General features: G+C 36.0%; 1 protein-coding gene across 1 annotated transcript in view; it reads left to right on the forward strand.

The window, feature by feature from the left end:
• The window catches only part of Enthd1 (ENTH domain containing 1), a 122,346-nt gene that overhangs the window by 59,609 nt on the left and 46,784 nt on the right, over positions 1-15,953 (forward strand). The window contains exon 5 of the mRNA XM_005322416.4: positions 6,962-7,076. Coding sequence (XP_005322473.2) covers positions 6,962-7,076 — 115 coding nt within the window. The remainder of the gene's footprint in view (positions 1-6,961; positions 7,077-15,953) is intronic.

Here is a 15,953-nt window from a genome sequence, read left to right on the forward strand (position 1 = left end):
GTGCAGGAGTTTATCAAAAAGTTTTCTCTGCATATATTGAGGTGCTCTTGTGATTCTTGTCCTTAATTCTATTTATGTCGTGAATTACATTTATTGATTTGCAAATGTAGAACTAGCCTTGCATCCCTAGAATGTAACTCACTTGATCATGGTGTACTATCATCTTAATGTTTTTGTAAATGTGATTTGCTAATATTTTATTAAGGATTTTTTATGTCTGTGCTTATCAGGGATATTGATCTGTAGTTTTCTGGATGTATCATTGATTTTGGTATCGGGATGATATTGACTTCATAGGATGAATTTGGGAGTATTCCCTCTCTTTCTGTTTTAGGGAATAATTTGCAAAAGATTGACATTATTTCTTTAAAGGTCTGAAAGAACTCAGCTGAACATTCATCTGGTTCTGGACTTTTCTTTGTTGGAAGGCTTTAAATTGCTGCTTCATTCTCATTGCTTAATATTGGTCTATTTAGCATTCTATATCCTTGTGGTTCAATTTAGGTAGCTCATATGAGTCTAGAAATTTGTTAGTATCTTATAGATTTTTCCAGCTTATTAGAGTATAAATTTTCAAAATAGTTTCTACTGATACTCTGAATTTCAGAAGTATCTGTGGTGATCTCTCCTTTTTCATCTATAATTTTGTTGGTTAGGTTTTTCTCTCTTGAATAGTTTGGCTAAGGGTTTATCAATCTTATTTATCTTTTTGAAGTATACTCTTTGTTATGTTGATCTTACCTATTTTTTTAATTTAAATTTTTTTTGTAGATGGACAGAATGCCTTTGTTTATTTTTATGCGGTGTTAAGGATTGAATCCAGTGCCTTACACGTGCCAGCCAAGTGCTCTGCCACTAAGCTACAGCCCCAGCCTGTCTATTGTTTTTTATTCTTAATTTCATTAATTTCAGCTCTGAACTTAATTATTTCATGTCTTCTACCAATTTCAGTCTTAGTTTGTTCTTTCTTTTCTAGGACCTTGCAGTATAGATTATTTGAAATGTTCATTTTTAAATTTTTAATTAGTGTGTGAATGTGTGTGTGTGTATGTGTAGGCACTCAGTGTTATAAATTTTCCTCTTAAAACTGTCTTAATACCATCCAGAGATTTTGATATGATGTATCTCTGTTCTTATTTGTTTCTAAGAATTTTTAAATTTCTTCCCCGATTTATTCTGTGGCCCATCCCTCATTCAAAAGTATATTATTTAATCTCTAGGTGTTAGAATGGTTTGGTTTTGTTTTGGGTACCAGGGATTGAACTCAGGGGCAGGCTGGTTTTAATCCTCCTTCCTCAGCCTCCTGAGCTGCTGGGATTGGCATAAGTCATCGCGCCCATTTTTTTTTATCATGTTGTTTTTAATTTCATTCTATAGTGATCTCTTAGAATATAAGAAATTATCTATTTTTTGTGTTTGGTAAGACTTGCTTTTTGTTCTAAAATATTGTCTATTAGAGGGTTTAATCTGTACCTGAGAAGAAAATAAATTCAGTTTTTAATGGATGAAGTATTCTGTAGATATCTGTTAGGTCCATTTGATGAATAGTATTTTTTAGTTCTGGAGAGTCTTTGTTTATCTCGGGATGATCTATCTATTGGTGAGAAAGGTCTGTTTAAATCATTCTGCTCCTATTTAGGGGTCTGTTCAATTCTTTATATTGAGTAGGGTTTATGTACATAGATGTATCCACATTTGGGGCATAAATGTTTATAATCATTATATCTTCTTGTTATAATGATGATTCCCTTAACAGTATGAAGGGACCACTTTTGTCTCTTCTGATTAATTTTGACATGAAGTCGTCTTTGTCATATACGAAAGTAGCTACTCCTATTTGCTTTCACTCTCTGTTACCTGGTATATATTTTTCCATCCTTTCATCTTCAGCCTGTGGATATCTTTGCCTATAATCAAGTCTCTTGTAAACAGCATATTGTTGGGTTTTGTTTTTTAATCCATTTAACCAATCTGTGTTTTTATTGAAGCATTTAGATGATTTACGTTCAGTGTTATTATAGAGAGATGATTTTTATTTCCTGCCATTTTTATTTAATTCTAATGCTCAAGTCAGGCTTGATCATCCTTTAATTGACTATTCTATAGAGATTTAGCTGTACAATAGTTCTGATAGTTATTTTTCATTTCTTCTACATAAAACATTTCAATGAGTATGTTTTATAGTGTTGGCTTAGTGGTTATGAATTCTTTTAGTTTCTGCTTATCATGGAAAGTTTTTCATTCTTAAATTCTGAAGAACAGTTTTTCTGGAAATAATAATCTTGGTTGACACCATTATCTTTAAGGACTTGGTATATAAGACTCCAAATCCTGGGCCAGGGATGTGGCTCAAGCGGTAGTGTGCTTGCCTGGCATGCGTTTGGCCTGGGTTCAATCCTCAGCATCACATACAAACAAAGATGTTGTGTCTGCCAAATACTAAAAAAATAAATATTAAAAATTCTCTCTCTCTCTCTCTCTAAAAAAGAAAAAAAAAATTCCAAATCCTCCTGGCTTTTAGGGTCTAGACTCAGAAATCAGGGAAAGTCTAACTGGCTTACCTGTACTCTAAATGTGACCTGATATTTTTCTCTTGTTGATTTTAAAATTCTATCCTTATTCTGTATATTAGACATTTTAATTATAATGTGTCTTGGAGGGGATCTTTTTTTATCTTGTTTATTTGGGGTTCTGAAAAGTCTCTTTTATTTGGATTTCTATCTCATTCCTAAGGTTTGAAAATTTTCTGATATTTCACTGAAAAGTTATGATGAATATCTCAGTATCTTCCTGTATACCAGTGATTCTTATATTTGGTCTCTTAAAGGTATTCTAGATTTCTTGAATATTCTGGTCATGGTCTCTTAACATCTTTCCTTATTGTCAACTTTCTATTCAAAATTATATACTTGGGGCTGGGGTTGTGGCTTAGAGGTAGAGCCTCATGCATGAGGCCCTGGGTTCAATCCTCAACATCACATAATAAAATAGATTAAAGATATTGTGTCCACCTGTAACTAAAATATAAAAAAAATTTAAAAAGATTATATACTTTGGCTTCAAGGCCTGAAAATCTTTTCTCTTTGTGGTCTAATCTATTGGTGATTCTTTCAGTTGAATTTTTTAGTTGATTTAATTGACTCTTTTCCAGGATTTTTGTTTGATTCTTTTAAAGAGTCTTTCTCTCTATTGAAAGATTTTTCACTTCTTTTATTTTCTTAGTTCATTCCTTACATCTTCTTTGAGTTCATTGAACATATTAAATATTAACTTTCTAAATTCTTTATCTGACATTTCTTCCTCTGGTGGCAATTAGGTCAGTTGTTGAGTGTTGTAAGCTATTTGAGATGGCTTATTCCCTTGTTTTTTCATATTATTTGTATATCTACTGGGATTATTATCTATTCTACTTTTATGCAAGGGATTATTAGTGAGCTTGTTTCTCTTAAGTGCCCCAAGCTGGCAGATATCCAAGCATTGAGACTCCACTCAGTGTGTATCCTCTGCTATGCTCAGTGTCAGCACCACTTTGAGAGAAGATACTAAATCCTGTCAACTACATTCACTTTAGAGCAAAGCCATGATCTAGGGAAACATTCATACATGGGGGAAAAACATACTGAAAATCTTCTACATTTTCCTCTAATCCAAGTGTAAAATTATAGTAATATTTTTGGATAGGTTGAGAAATGAATTATTAGGAAAATTATTATTATACTATATAGATATGACAAGGGAAGAGGAAAGAAATTGGGCAAAGGGAAAAAAGAAAAGAAAATATAGAAAAAATACAAACGAAGATAAAAAGAAGAAAACAGTACATCAGGGAATGGGGGATTTGAGGCAGGAGCAGGTAATTCAAGAGGGAAAAGAGACTGAGAGGAGCAATTATAAACCTGCCCTTGGAAGCAAAATCAAATGATTGCAGTTAATGTTTTAAAACATTAGATGAAATACATTCAAATGGGTTAAGGGAAGCAATATTTTATTTCATACTGCATCATTGTTTCATACTGGAACATTTGTCAATTCAGTATGAAAAGTAGTATCCAAATGATCAAAATTGACATTAGAGACATTTATGATATTCCATTGCCAAAGAAGGGAGATTTCTTATCGAGTCTTCCATCAGGATTTGGGACCTTTGGAAGATGCCCATCACTCCTCAGCTTTACCTCTACATCTCCCTGGGTATGGAGGTAATGATCACACCAGTTCACCTCTGGTAGAATTCTAGGAGGCGTCCTTCAATCTTTGTGTGTCCGGGGACCTATTAGCTTTCTGTTGGGTCACAGGAGATGGTCTCTACTTGTGATTTAACAGGCAGGGTACACACTAGTATGCCTTTTTGAGTAAAAGTTCCACATATCCAGCACTGTTAAATTCAGTGTGGTCTCCCCTATGTATGCTTTGCAGTATGCAGTATGTGGTAGCCTAAGATAGAAGTATTGTAGTCTGGTTGATATGGCACTGGATGGCCCATGGAAAGTGTAGGCCCTGTTGCTTCCTCTGGAGTACACAGGTCATGGGTCAATAGGCTTGTATCTATGCACACTGGGCAGTGACAGGTGTCTGTGAGATGCTTCTCTGAAAGTAGCTTTGTGGAGTATAGTGCCTTTGTGTATGCACTGAAGTTCTCAGCTGGCTGCTTTGGGTTATCCTCAGGAAATGCCCTCTGTGGGTCTGAGTTTGAGTAGGAATTGAGTTAACTAGAAATTCTGGGCCCCACAGCATGTACTCTACTAGAGGTGCTGAGGCACTAGGGCTACTTCCTTGGTTGCTGTGGCTTTCTCATCAGCCAGTGCTTGTTTGTCAGCCTAGAGGCCCAAGTCTGTGTGCCTGAGGGTGCTGCATCTGCTTCTGGTTTCTGTTGGGTGTGGGAGGCACAAGGTGCAGTAATCAGAGCTGTCACTGACTGAGCCTCTACTCCCCTCCACAGGGATTTCTTTATAATGGCACAGGGCACAGTGGTTGTCTACGACTGTGGGGCCTATACAAGCAGACTTTCTGTGAGCAAACTGTGGCACAGAAGCCTCCACCCTGGATGATGTACATCACCTGGGTTTTACCCATCACTGTGACAGGCATGCGGCATTATTGGCTCATCTTTGCCTGAGCTCTGGTGGAGGCTGTGGGGAGCATTGGGTTGGGGCTGGCACTGCCCAGGAGTGGTTAGCTCTTCAGTCAGCTCTATCCTACTCCCCTTGTCCGTGGTGAAGGGGATTCATAGCTGTCAGCTAGCAGCAATCCCTCTAGATGGATTACTGAGACGACACATAATACTTTCAGAAGTATTATCTGTGGTTGTATATCTATAGGTGGGGAGAAGCTGTGTTGATTTGATTTCTTCTAGGGAGGTGGCCAGCTGTGAACTCTACACAGTGGCTGCCCTGCACGGCACAGCTTTCTGCCTGCAATTTGGGCTAAACTGTGTGCCGTCCTTCATTGTCTTTGCTGCTCCTGCCCTGTTTTAACTTGCTCTGCTTTTCTTTCGAATTGTTGTTAAGGAAATAAGCTTATGGCCTTTTCCTCTCTCTTCTTTTCTTGGTAAGCTTTTCTTTTGCTGCTTCATTTCTGGGCTGTGGAGGAGTTGAGGATTGCTACCTAGATCCTCTCTACCAGCTTCCAAATCCTCTCACCAAATAGATCTTGTTTTTAGATTTTTCTCTGGAAACCTAAAAAGATTTTACTTAATTCTAAAACAAAAAATGTAAAATAAAAGTAAAGAAATATGCTCCTTGAGTTCAGTTGGTGTTTTTGTTCTGTGATATTGGCATTTTTGCTCTGAAATTATTGTGAGTATAATATTTGATGAACCAAATATTGTCTTTACTATCCTTAAGAACTAGAATTCTCATCATGAGGAACAGGAGATATGAATGTTAGAAGACATTGTCATAAATGAATACACTTGAATTGTAAGTATATCAGTATAAACTCATGTAATTCATCATGTCAACAAGCTAAAGAAAAAATATAAGATGGTCTCAGTTGATGCAGTAAAGCATTGACAAATTTGGCACTCATTGATTAAAAAAAAAGCTCAGCAATTTGGAAATTAGAAAATTGGCAAATAATGTGAACATTCATTTCATCAAATACATGTGGTAAACAAACACATGAATAGGTGTCCAACATCATTGGCCTTTAGGAAAATATAAACACACAATGACATATCAAAATGGCAAAATAAAAAAAGGTGGTAACACTGAATGCTGGTGGAGAAATTTGATCACACATTCATAACTAGTAGGAATGAAAAACTGCTAGAAAGCAATTTTTCAATTTCTTATGAAACTGAATATATGACTTCCATATAACCCAACAGTTGCACTTGTAGGCATTTATTCTAGAGAATGAAAATTTATTTGTATCTTACAGAAACTTGTATACAAATATTCACAGAAGCTTTTTTGAATAGCTAAAATGTAGAAAAACCCAGATGTCCTTCACTGGGTTAAACATCCATGCCATAGGGGCTGGGGCTGGGGCTGTGGCTCAGTAGCAGAGCACTTGCCTAGCACGTGTAAGGCACTGAGTTTAATCCTTAGTAGCACATAAAAATAAATAAACAAAGGCATTGTGTTCATCTACAACTAAAAAAATTTAAAAACAAACATCCATGCCATGAATACTGCTCAGCAATGAAAAGAAAGGAACTATGGATACACACTACAATCTGGATGAATCATCAGGAATTATGCCATGTTAAAAATAAACAACCTTAAAAGGTCGAGTACTGTAGGATTCCATTTATATAATGGTCTTTAAAGTCATACTTACAGAAAGGAAGAACAGATGCATAGGGATGGTTAGGGACAGGTGTTGCTAAGAAAGAGCCTCAGGAAGATCCTCTTGATTGGGTAGGAAATGTTCTATATTTTGACTGTATCAATGTCACTATCTGGGATGTGATTAATTTTTTTCCCCAATTGTCATGCTTTCTCTCATTCTCTGTCAGGACCTGATGCGATTTTATGATGAGGATCCAAAGCCAACACTACCTCCTTCCATTATCTCTTCATCTAGGTGGTTGTCAGAAGGACAAGCAGAAGTTTGCAGTCTCTGGGATGCAGGTAATTTGGCTAAGGAATATGTAGTTTATTCCAAAACATGACCAAGAAACACCGGGAGGAATTCTAAATAAATAAAAATTTTATTTGGTGAAATATAGCAATAGTTGACTTTTATTTAATGTTGATAATGAAGAACAGGATTAGTATTCAATACCCACATAGTCCTATAATCTTATTTTATCCATTGTTTCAATGTTTTTCCTTCACTTTTTTTCTTCTTCTTTGTTGTTTTAAAAATGACTACACACCTTAAATATTTTATGAATGGTTTTAAAAAAGCAGAAAATTAATTTTAGTTTCTTATTTTCATTAACTTTTTTGTGGGGGTGGTACCAGGGATTGAACCCAGGGGCACTTGGCCACTGAGCCACATCCCTGGCCCTACTTTGTATTTTATTTAAAGACGGGGCCTCCCTGCGTTGCTTAGCACCTTGCTTTCGCAGAGGCTGGTTTTGAACTAATGATCCTCCTGCCTCGGTCTCATGGTGTGCTACCACGCCCGGCTCATTAACTTACTTTTGATGGAGTTTAATTTATGACATCTTTCAAAAGCAAAAACTAAACAAAAAGTGAAAAGCCAAGATGCTTATCTATCCCACAAATTGGCCAATCATCTAGAATAAATAACATTAGAAAAAGGCACAATATAAAATTATACAAAACTAGCCTCAAATAAATTATACTATTGCATTTCAGCTCTGCTGCTCCCCTAGATCCTATAGGATCTGATCACCAATTGAGCCACTTCATCCTGTATGTTCTTCATGAACTATCAATTTGCAATACGTATTTCCTCTTCATTTTCTCAGAAAGTAGGTGGAAGGTCTGCCCAGATGAGAGTGGAACAATATCATTAGTGCCTTTCATTTTCTTTTTTTTTTTTTTGCTTTTGTGTTCATCCAGACAGCCTTTCCCTTATTACAGAAGTGGCTCCTCGTGTTTTGAGTCCCATTTTCTCCATCTTCTTGGACCATGCATCTCAAACTTTCACTTTATATAGAGCCTCATTATTCAAAATATAAAAGCTGTAATATATTAGTATACACTGATTTTACAAGTTCACATTTATATAAAGTTTTCTTACAAAGCCAGTTGTGAGAACAGCATGCATATTTTAATAACACAAAACCAACAAATCAGGGTTTATGGTATGGTATGATATTTGTATAAGGCTGGCATGCTCATGGATAATTATTACAAATGATTATAATATAGTAGACAGTTTGCTTAGTATCCTTATAACACACACAAAGTAAACAGATCTCAAATCAGAAGTTTGAAAGAACAAGTAAAGAAATTGTTTGATTTTCTAATTTAGCCTAATATTTTTCCCTGCTAAAACTTAAAAAATAGACTTTAAGAGCAGTTTTAGAGTCACAGCAAAACTGAGTGGAAAGTAGAGTTTTCATGTATGCCTTTCTCCTCTTAGGTATAGCCTCCCCACCATCAGTGTAACACACCAGAGTGGTACATTTGTTATAATTGATGAACCTACATCAATACACCATTATCTCTTTAAGTCCACAGTTTATATTAGAGTTTACCGAAGCTTCTATGGGGTTGAACAAATGATATGCATACTCTTTTACAGTATCATTACAAAGGAGTTCCCCTGCTCTAAAAATCCTGTGTACTGCCTAGTCATCCCTCCCTCCTCCCACCCCTGGCAACACTGATGTTTTTATGGTCTCTATAGTTTTTTTCTTTTCTGTAATGTCATAGAATTGAAATCATGTGTAGCCTTTTCAGATTGACTTCTTTCACTTAGTAATATGCATTTAAGTTTCCTCCACATCTTTTTATGGTTTGATAGCTCATTTCTTTTTAGTGCTCAGTAGGAATGTACCACAGTTTATTTATTCATTTACCTACTGCAAGACATCTCGGTTACTTCCAAGTTTTGGCAATTATGAGTAAAGCTGCTTTTAAACATCTGAAACAGGTTTTTGGGTGAACATAAGTTTTCTCCCTAACATTTAATACAAGTGAAATTGAATATATATGAGCATCAAAGTCAACCCACCCTACAGAGGAAAAAGGTCACAAAACGCATTGCCTGAGGGATGCTTCCACCATTTTACTTGTCAGGACTAAGTAAAATAGGGGCTTTTCCTATTTTTAATTCTTTTTTTTTTCTCTAGTCTCTCCTTAACACCGGTCTTGTTAAAATGCAGATCCTAGCATTTCCTTCCCAGCTTAAAAGCTTTCAGCATTTCTCTACTGCCAAAGGATAAGTCTGATTTTTTTATACTGTCATATAAAACTTTCATCATCTGGTCCAATCTTTCTGGGCATCACCCAAAACTGTCAATATTCACTATGCTTTGTGACACTCCATTACTCATGGAGTTTCTTCTCTTTAGAACGTTTGTTCCAGTTACCTTGGCTATGTAACATATTACCCTAAAACTTTGTAATGTAAAAGAAACATTTATTTTGCTCCTGGATTCTCTGGGTCTGGAATTAGGACAGGGCACAGTAGGGTTGGCTTGTCTCTGCTCCATGATGTGTATCTGAGCCTCAGCCAGGGGATTCCAATGCTGGGACAGGGATCAGCTGAAGGCTGCTCTTTCACGCATCTGACAGTTGCTGCTGGCTCTCTGCTGGGGGCCTCAGTTCCTCTCCACATGAGTCTCTTCGTGTGGTCTTTCCACGGGGGGTTAGTCTGAGTTTCCTCACAGCATTGGTAGTGAGGACCCACTAGGAGCCAAATAATCTTGGAAGTCATGCTGTGATACTTGAAGTCATTCTGTTGATCAAGGAAATCACACAAACCCGCCCAATATCAAGGGAGAGGGACATCAACCTCCACCTCTCCATGGAGGAATGTCAGTGTCATACTAAAAGAAAAACATATTGGATGGGATGTACATTGCCACAGTCATTTTTGGAAAATATAATCTGTCATAATCTTCCACCTAATTATACATGCTTGACAAAATCCTATTCAAAAAAGCAAGGCCCAGTGAAAATGTCAGCACTGCTACAAAATTTTTTTATATACTATATCTCCTTTCAATATGTTCCCACAGGCCTTTTCACATGTCTCTATTACAGAATTTATAAATTTGTATAATAGTTTTATAAATTGTATTCACTTTAAATTACATAAGTTAATAAGTGAATGTAACCTTACTTTTAAAAATTCAAATAATATAGATAAAGCTAATCCCCCCCCTTGACTGTCCCTTATCCCACAATCCCCTCTAATGGGTTAACTGTTAGCAATTCGGTGGTTATTTTCTAAACCTTTCTCTATGCATTTACATACATATATTAAGAAGCACTTAGAATTGACTTTGTTTATAATATTATTCTGTATTTACCCAAAACTTTTATTAAACTTATGAATATCACTTGACTGTCTTCAATGTGTGTTGATATTTACAGATTTACCCTGGCTTGTTTTTTAACTCCAGTAGGGCCAGGATATTATAGTTTCTGCTCCTACTGATAGAAATTTGGGTGTTTTATATTTTTTCTATTATGTATATATAGCTTCAGTGAATGGCCTTGTACACATTTGTGAATGTTTCTTTAGGGTGGGTCCTTAGAAATGGAATCTCTGGGCCATAAAGTATGCCAATTTCCATTTAATTAATGCTGTTAAATAGCCTCTCAAAATGTCAGTGCCAGTTTGCACTCTGGCTTGCAGCATATGAGAATAACTGTTCATTCACACCCTTGCTAGCACTTGATGTTTTCAAGCCTTACATTTTTATCACTTGGATAAAATTTCCATTGCATAGGAGGGTATAATTTGCTTATTTCCACATATCAGTTGGGTATTTATATTTCCTCCTCTATGGACTGCCTATTTATATAATTAACCTGTTTTTCTTTTGGATTGTTTGCTGTTCAAGTGAATGGATTTTTGTGTATGCTCGTGCATGCACACACACACATTCTCACACAAATCTTTTATCTGAAGTTATGTTGCAGATATCTTGCAGGCTATGAATATCTTTCGGCTTTCTTAATGGTGTCTTCATAGAAGTTTTGTTTTATATCACCACTCTTTTCCTTAATACTGAGTGTGTGTGTGTATGTGTGTGTATGTATTCTTTTTAGTTATATATGGCAGTAGAATGTATTCTGACATATTATACATACATGGAGAACAACTTCCCATTCTTCTGGTTGTATAAGATGTGGTGTTTGTGTGTGTTTAAGACAGTTTTCCCTATACCAAGTTTATAGGATATATTCCCTCATATTTTATTTTAATTGTTTGAATTATTTAATTCATCTGGATTCAAAGTATTTGTGAATGGCTTTAGATAAGGAGAGTGGGCAGCCAGTTGTCTCGTAACACTTATTCACTAATCCATTTTTCTATTGTTTTAAAATGACTCTATGATACAAACTAAATAGTGTCTGTTTAACAACTCTATTCTGTTCCATTGATCCTTTTTTCTGTTTCTGATCTGTTTAACTTTTTGTAACTATTATACCACTGTTATATTAATATATTCTATTTTACTTAACTAATATTGTATTTGTTATGGTTTAGATCTAGAATGTCCCTAAAAGCTCATGCATGGACTTTGTTCCCAATGCAGCAATGTCCAGAGGTGGGGCTTTTAGGAAATAATTGGATCATGCAGATTCTAACTTCCATCAGTGGATTAATTCATTTGATGGATTTATAATTTGTACAGACAACTGGGAGATGGTAGAAACTATAGCAAAAGGGGGCATGGTTGGAGGAAGCAGGTCATGGGGGGTGGGGGGCGTGCCCTTGGGGACTATATCTTGTTCCTGTCCCCCCACACTTGCTTCCGGATGCCATGAGCTGACCAGATTTTGATACCCATGATGCCTCACTTCATGCCCAGAGCAATGGAGCTAGCTGACCGTGTACTGAAACCTCTGAAATCATGAGCCAAAATAAACATCTTTCTCCAAGTTGTGTCAGGTATTTTGGTCACAGCAGTGAAAAGCTGACTAATAAATATTAGTGATCACTTAGGTTATTTCCATATTTTTACTGTTATATAAACAATGATGAAATAACATCTTTTCTCCATTCTCAGATAAAATAGGCTTTTATTTATGTTTTTCCATGATTTGAAGCAGATTCTGAAATACTATATTATGAATTTCTAGTGGTAAATCCTGTCCAGTTCACTAACTTATTCTGTCAACAGATGGTTCTGATTTCCATGTTCTGATTTTGGCAACTTTAGCCCAAGGCAAAAATAAAGTAAGAAAGTTATTCTGGTACAGCCTCTTCGACTCTTCTCTCTCTATCCCTTGCCTTTGTCCTCCTTAGGCCCCAGTGATGTGTGGCTCATACACTGGTCTGCAGTAGATGGTCTGCAGCTACACCAGCACACAGTGTTTGCCTCAGTGAACTTTTCTTCAATCCACAGAGGCCACTCCCTTGAATTTTATGCTACTCCTTCCTTGATTTTCTGTATAGTTTTATTATATATATTTCTATTCTAAACAATGTATTGTTTAGTTTCATAGGCTCTTGAACTTTATGTAAATGGAGTCACTCTAAATTTATTTTTCTGACCTCCTTTCACCACTCAGTATTTTATTACTAAAGGTTCCTTTATGTATGGTTGTCATTTGTTCTCACTGCTGCGTAGTATTTTATTATATGTATATATTATCATGTATTTGTTTACTTTTCTGTAGAATAAGGTCTTCAGTGCTGTGTGTCAAGTTTTTTATATTGAAAACAGAGCTTTTGATACTTGTTGCGTACTTGTACAAGACTCCTGGTTCACATGAACAAGAAGCTCTCTAGGACATATATTTGGGGATGAAATTACTGTGTGGTTAGATATGAGTACCTTTAAATGTACTGGGAAATGCCTTATTGTTTGCAAAATTCTAGTTGTTTCATTTCCTCACCAATCCTTGCCGTTGCTATTTTTGAAAAGTTGCCCATCTTGTGAGTGAGAATTGGTATCGTATTTGTACTAAAATGTATTTTTTTTGGAAACGAAATTGAGCATATTTTCATATGTTGAAACATTTTATAGGTGTGACTCATTGATGTCCTTCATCTGTGAAATGTCTGTGCATATCTTTTTATCATTTCTCTTTGGTTGTCTGTTTCTTAATTGGTATTCTTTATTCTGGAGGATGAGCATTCCACCTTGTAAATAAACGTTTTTCGGTATCATGGCTGCTCTTTTCACTTTGTATGAAGTTTTTTTTTTTTTAATTTTTTTTAAGTTGTAGATAAACACACAGTATCCTTATTTATTTTTAGGTGGTGCTGAGGATCAAACCCAGGGCCTCACACATGCAAGGCAAGTGCTTTGCCACTGAGCTACAGCCCCAGCCCTGTATAAAGTTTTTGAACAATAGAAGTACTGGATTTTAATGATATAGAATTTTATTCTTTTTTGTTTTGGCTTTTTGTATTTTGTGTTATTTCCAAAATTTTTCCTTATCCTCAATCACAAAGATAATTCTATGTAGGCTAAAATTTTCATAATTTTGTTTCCTACAATTAAATCTTTAATGCAGAATTGATTCTGGTGTATGATTGAAGTAGAAGTCTAATTTTACTTCTACTTGTATGGCCAGCCATCCCAGTCTACCCTTTCCCGAGTAAGCTGTAGTGCCATCTGTATCCTAAAGCAATTTATACATATGCATGGATCTGTTTCTGGACTCCATATTTTGTATGACTTACATGACTATCCCTACATGGATAGTTTTAGTCACTCTACCTTTGTAATAATTCTTGGTGGCTTTTCCTTCATCAGGAATGTTTTGACTATTTCTGAAATACACAAAAGCTTGTGAAGTTTCTTTTAAAAACCTACTAGGATTTTTTCATATTAATTTTTTAAAATTTATACATGACAGCAGAATGCATTCCCATTGGGATTTTGATTGGCACTGCATTGAATCTTTAAATCAATTTGGAGAAGTTACATCTTTATAATATCAAATCAATCATTCATTTGATTCTTCTTTAGCATACTTCTTATATATATATATAATCTTTTTTTAACATACAGGCATTATATACCTTTTGTTAGATCTGATCCTAGGTACTTGGTATGTAGATGATCCTAACTTAGGGTGGTCCAACTTATTTGGTTTTTCAACTTAATGTCAGTGAGCAGTACCCATTCAGTAGAATGTGTACTTCCAATTTTGAATTTTGACCTTTTGTATGATATTCTCTGGTGATACTGGGCAGCAGCAGTGAGCCATGACTCCCAGCCAGCCCTGTGATCTCAAGGGGAAATCTGCAATGCCTACCACATGCTATGTTGCTATGATGCTCAATATTTTTTTCCCATGAAATATTTTGAATTTACAATAGTTTTATTGGGACCTATCCCCATTGTTGAGGAGCACCTCTATTTTCATCACAACTATAAAGGGTATAAAATTTGCATTTTCTAACTATTGAGTGTAAATAGGTGGAATTAATTTTTGTATTATTTATTTTGTAACTAAAACCTTGCTTAACCCTTTCCAGTTTTCCTGATTTATCTATAGATTCTTCTGGGTTCCTTACATTGAGAATCATTCATGAGTAATGGCAGATTTACTTCTTCACTTGCAAACTATATACTCTGTATTTCACTTCCTTTCCTCATGCTAGGTGGAGCTGCTCATCCAGTACTGAAGGTCATGGGCTTCCTATACTTGGCCCATAATCTTCAAGAGAATGATTTCAACATTTTGCCATTAAGAGAGATTTACTATATGATTTTGCAGATCTCCATTCTTAATTTTTTAACAGTTTTTTCATGACTATGTTTTGAATGTTCTCTATTTAGCATCTATATTGGTAGTTACAGGTTTTTCGCCTTCTGGCTGTACATTTTATAAATTAGTTGATTTCCAAATATTTAAACAACCTTGAATTCCTGGAATAAGCTCAATTTGGCCATAATATATTATCTTTTCTATTTAGTGTTAGATTTGATTTCTAGTGTTTTGTTTAGGAGTTTTGCATCTATATCTATGAGTAAAATTAGGATTGTCTTTTTTCCAATTTTCTTTATCATATATTTTGATACTGAGGTCATGATGAACTCATACAAAAGAATTTGGAGGTGTTTGCTTTTTTTGTGTCCTCTGGACTAGTTGTGTAGATAGGTGCAGCACCCTATAAATACACTAATGTGCTGCTGGCAGGACTGCAGGCAGAGAAGGCAAATCATGCTCAGACTGTGTGTCGCTTCCTACAAAGACAAAGCTTGCTCCTTCAGTAATGGAAGAGGACCATTGTAAATCTGCCACCAGGTAACTGGCTCTTTTCCCTGCTGGGGATGTAGCGTTAGCCTCCACTCTTGGCAGTTTGGGCATTCAATATTGACAATAGCTAGATCATACTGGCAAGAGAAAGTTCATGTTATCCTTCTTGTGCCTGGCAAGGGCATCCTTACTGCATGGCCAGAGCCCATTGAGCAGACACTGGAGTAACTAGAGAAGGAGGATTATGGTGGCTACTACACAGGGCATTTGCCCATCTACTTTTGAGAGCCTCCTCTGTTCTCTGACAGGCATTTAGAGGGACATGCATGCCTTTACATCATGTGCACATCCTGATAGGTCCATCCATTGGTTCTTGTCTCCAGTCTTCTAATCTTATTCTTTCTATGGGCCTGGCTAGCATTCAGGAACCTCTGCTTAGGATTTGTCGTTGATTCATAGCTTGGCACCTTGCCTTTCAAGATGTGCCATGGGAAGATATACTGTTTGCAATTCTGTCTTCCAGGAAGATTTCCTTACTGTCTTTCTGAGCACTTCTGTGTGGGCTTATAATGCTGGTATGCTTGCAGATTCACCTATAAACGTAAAAACCAATCCTGTACTTATTCCTCTTAGTTGGCAGAAGGGAATTTTCCATGAGTTATAGATGTAGGTTGGGGAGGAGCAATGAAG

The sequence above is a fragment of the Ictidomys tridecemlineatus genome, chromosome 6, assembly GCF_052094955.1.
Source record: "Ictidomys tridecemlineatus isolate mIctTri1 chromosome 6, mIctTri1.hap1, whole genome shotgun sequence".
NCBI classification, from domain to species: domain Eukaryota; kingdom Metazoa; phylum Chordata; class Mammalia; order Rodentia; family Sciuridae; genus Ictidomys; species Ictidomys tridecemlineatus.